Source organism: Solanum verrucosum, unplaced genomic scaffold (assembly GCF_900185275.1).
Source record: "Solanum verrucosum unplaced genomic scaffold, falcon-dt-bn FXZP01000289.1, whole genome shotgun sequence".
NCBI classification, from domain to species: domain Eukaryota; kingdom Viridiplantae; phylum Streptophyta; class Magnoliopsida; order Solanales; family Solanaceae; genus Solanum; species Solanum verrucosum.
In genome coordinates this window covers 808,753-811,052 of record NW_026020016.1, presented here as the reverse complement: position 1 = coordinate 811,052, position 2,300 = coordinate 808,753, and the positions used below count along the sequence as shown (strand labels likewise).

Sequence of the window (2,300 nt, the reverse complement as noted above, 5' to 3'; positions counted from 1 at the left end):
AGTTAGTTATTTCAAATACCTTTACTTTTCATTTCTTATGTTAAAGACTTGAGTTTGCCTAAATGGCCAGTTGAATGTTCTTTTATGACATTCTAGTTTCTTCATAAATGTTTATTTGATGAGTTAAGTCTTCCGCTGAGTTCAGTAAGTCACGCTAAGGGTTCGCTTAGGGCCAACAATGGTCTTCGAGTGCCAGTCCCGCCCAGGGTGTAGGCTCGGGGCGTGACAAACTTGGTATCAGAGCCCAGAGTTCAAGAGTCCTAGAGAGTCTATGAAGTCGGGTCTGTAGAGTCCTAGTTAACAGTGTGAAGCGCGCCACATCTATAATTAGGAGGCTGCAACATTTAGGAATTCCTTCACTTCTTTCATATTCGTTTCGTGCGTTAGAGTTTATCTCTAAAAGTTTCCCTCTAATTCGTGCATACGCGTGTTTCAGATAATCATGCCTCCACGAAGAGCAGTCTGAGGTCGTTCAGCTATAAGGAATGTTGAGGAGCAAGAACTACCCAATGCACCTGAAGTGCAACCGCAAGGAGAAGTCTCTAATGTTGAGTTCATAGAGGCTATTAGAATGCTCAGTCAGGTTGTAACCAATCAAGCTGGGCAGCAAAAAGGAGCTCGACAAGAAGAGGCTGACACTTCAAGGATTCGCGAGTTCCTGAGAATGAATCCCCCAAGTTTCACTGGTTCGAGCACTACAGAGGACCCAGTGAACTTCATTGAGGAACTGAAAAAGGTGTTTATGTGATGCATGTTGATGATACTGCGAGAGTTGAGCTAGCTGCATATCAGATGAAAAATGTTGCGAGGACTTGGTATGATCAGTGGAAAAGGAGTAGAGTTGAAGATGCACCATCTGCCAGTTGGGCATGTTTTGAAGAGGCTTTCTTGGGACGTTTCTTTCCCCAGGAACTTAAAAAGGCCAAGGTACGTGAGTTCCTCACACTTAAGCAAGATTCTTTGAGTGTGCATGAGTATGGGTTGAAGTTCACCCAACTATCCCGATATACTCCGGAGATGGTTAAGGACATGAGGAGTAGAATGAGCTTGTTTGTTGCTGAGTTGGGCCGTCTATCAAGCAAAGAGGGCCGAGCAGCAATGCTTATTGGAGACATGGACATTTTGAGGTTGATGGTTTATATGCAACAAGTAGAGGAAGAGAAGCTGAGGGACATAAAGGAATTCAAGAACAAGAGGGCTAAGACAGGGAATGAGTCTGGGCAGCAGAAGAGTAATACCAACCGGTCATCCTTCCAACAGAAACAAAAGGGACCTGCTCATTCATCTGCTAGTGCACATGCACCTAAGAACAAAGGTGAGTACTATGGTCAGAATTCCAGAACTAAACCTGTTTATTCCCAGGGTAGTATGGCGCAAGGGGGAAGTAAGCCTCCTGCCTTCGCCAAGTGTGGTAGGGACCACTCAGGTATTTGTCGTGAGGGCTCCACTGGTTGTTTCAAGTGTGGTTAGACTGGGCATTTCATGCGAGAGTGTCCAAAGAACAAGCACGGAAGTGGTAATGGGGGAAATAAAGCCCAGTCGTCTTCAGTTGCTCCACTAGACAGAGCTACACCTAGAGGGGCTACTTTCTGTACTGGCAGAGGAGCAAACCGCCTCTATGCGATTACTAGTCACCAAGAGTAAGAGGATTTGCTAGATGTTGTCACTGGTATGATTCAAGTCTTTGACTTTACTGTTTATGCTTTGCTAGACCCAGGAGCGAGTTTGTCTTTTGTAACTCCTTATGTTGCTATGAATTTTGATGTTATTCCTGAGCAACTTAGTGAACCATTTAGTGTTTCCACACATGTTGGTAAGTTTATTATAGCAGAGAGAGTCTATCGTGATTGTCCATTTCTGTCAATCACAAGAGTACCATGGCTAATTTAATTGAGTTAGACATGGTAGACTTTGATGCCATTCTTGGTATGGACTGGCTTCATACATGCTATGCCTCAGTTGATTGTAGAACTCGAGTAGTCAAGTTTCAGTTTCCAAATTAGCCAGTCTTAGAGTGGAAAAGCAGTTCAGCAGTGCCTAAGGGTCGTTTCATTTCGTACCTTAAGGCAAGAAAGTTGGTTTCTAAGGGGTGTGTTTATCACTTAGCCTGAGTTAATGACTCAAGTGTTGAAGTACCTCATATTCAGTCAGTTTTAGTAGTGAATGAGTTTCCAGAAGTCTTTCCAAAGGATCTTCTCGGAGTCCTTCCTGAGAGAAAGATAGACTTTGGTATAAATCTTATTCCAGATACTCGTCCTATATCTATTCCGCCATATAGAATGACACCAGATCAAAGAACA

At 43.6% G+C, this 2,300-nt stretch overlaps 1 protein-coding gene across 1 annotated transcript; it reads left to right on the top strand.

The window, feature by feature from the left end:
- Window positions 1-571: 571 nt before the first annotated feature.
- On the top strand, window positions 572-1,644 carry LOC125820943 (uncharacterized). Its single transcript, XM_049500366.1, has 5 exons — window positions 572-736; window positions 826-927; window positions 988-1,134; window positions 1,363-1,426; window positions 1,490-1,644. Exons 1-5 carry the CDS (start codon window positions 572-574, stop codon window positions 1,642-1,644), a joined length of 633 nt encoding a protein of 210 aa, XP_049356323.1.
- Window positions 1,645-2,300: the final 656 nt, after the last annotated feature.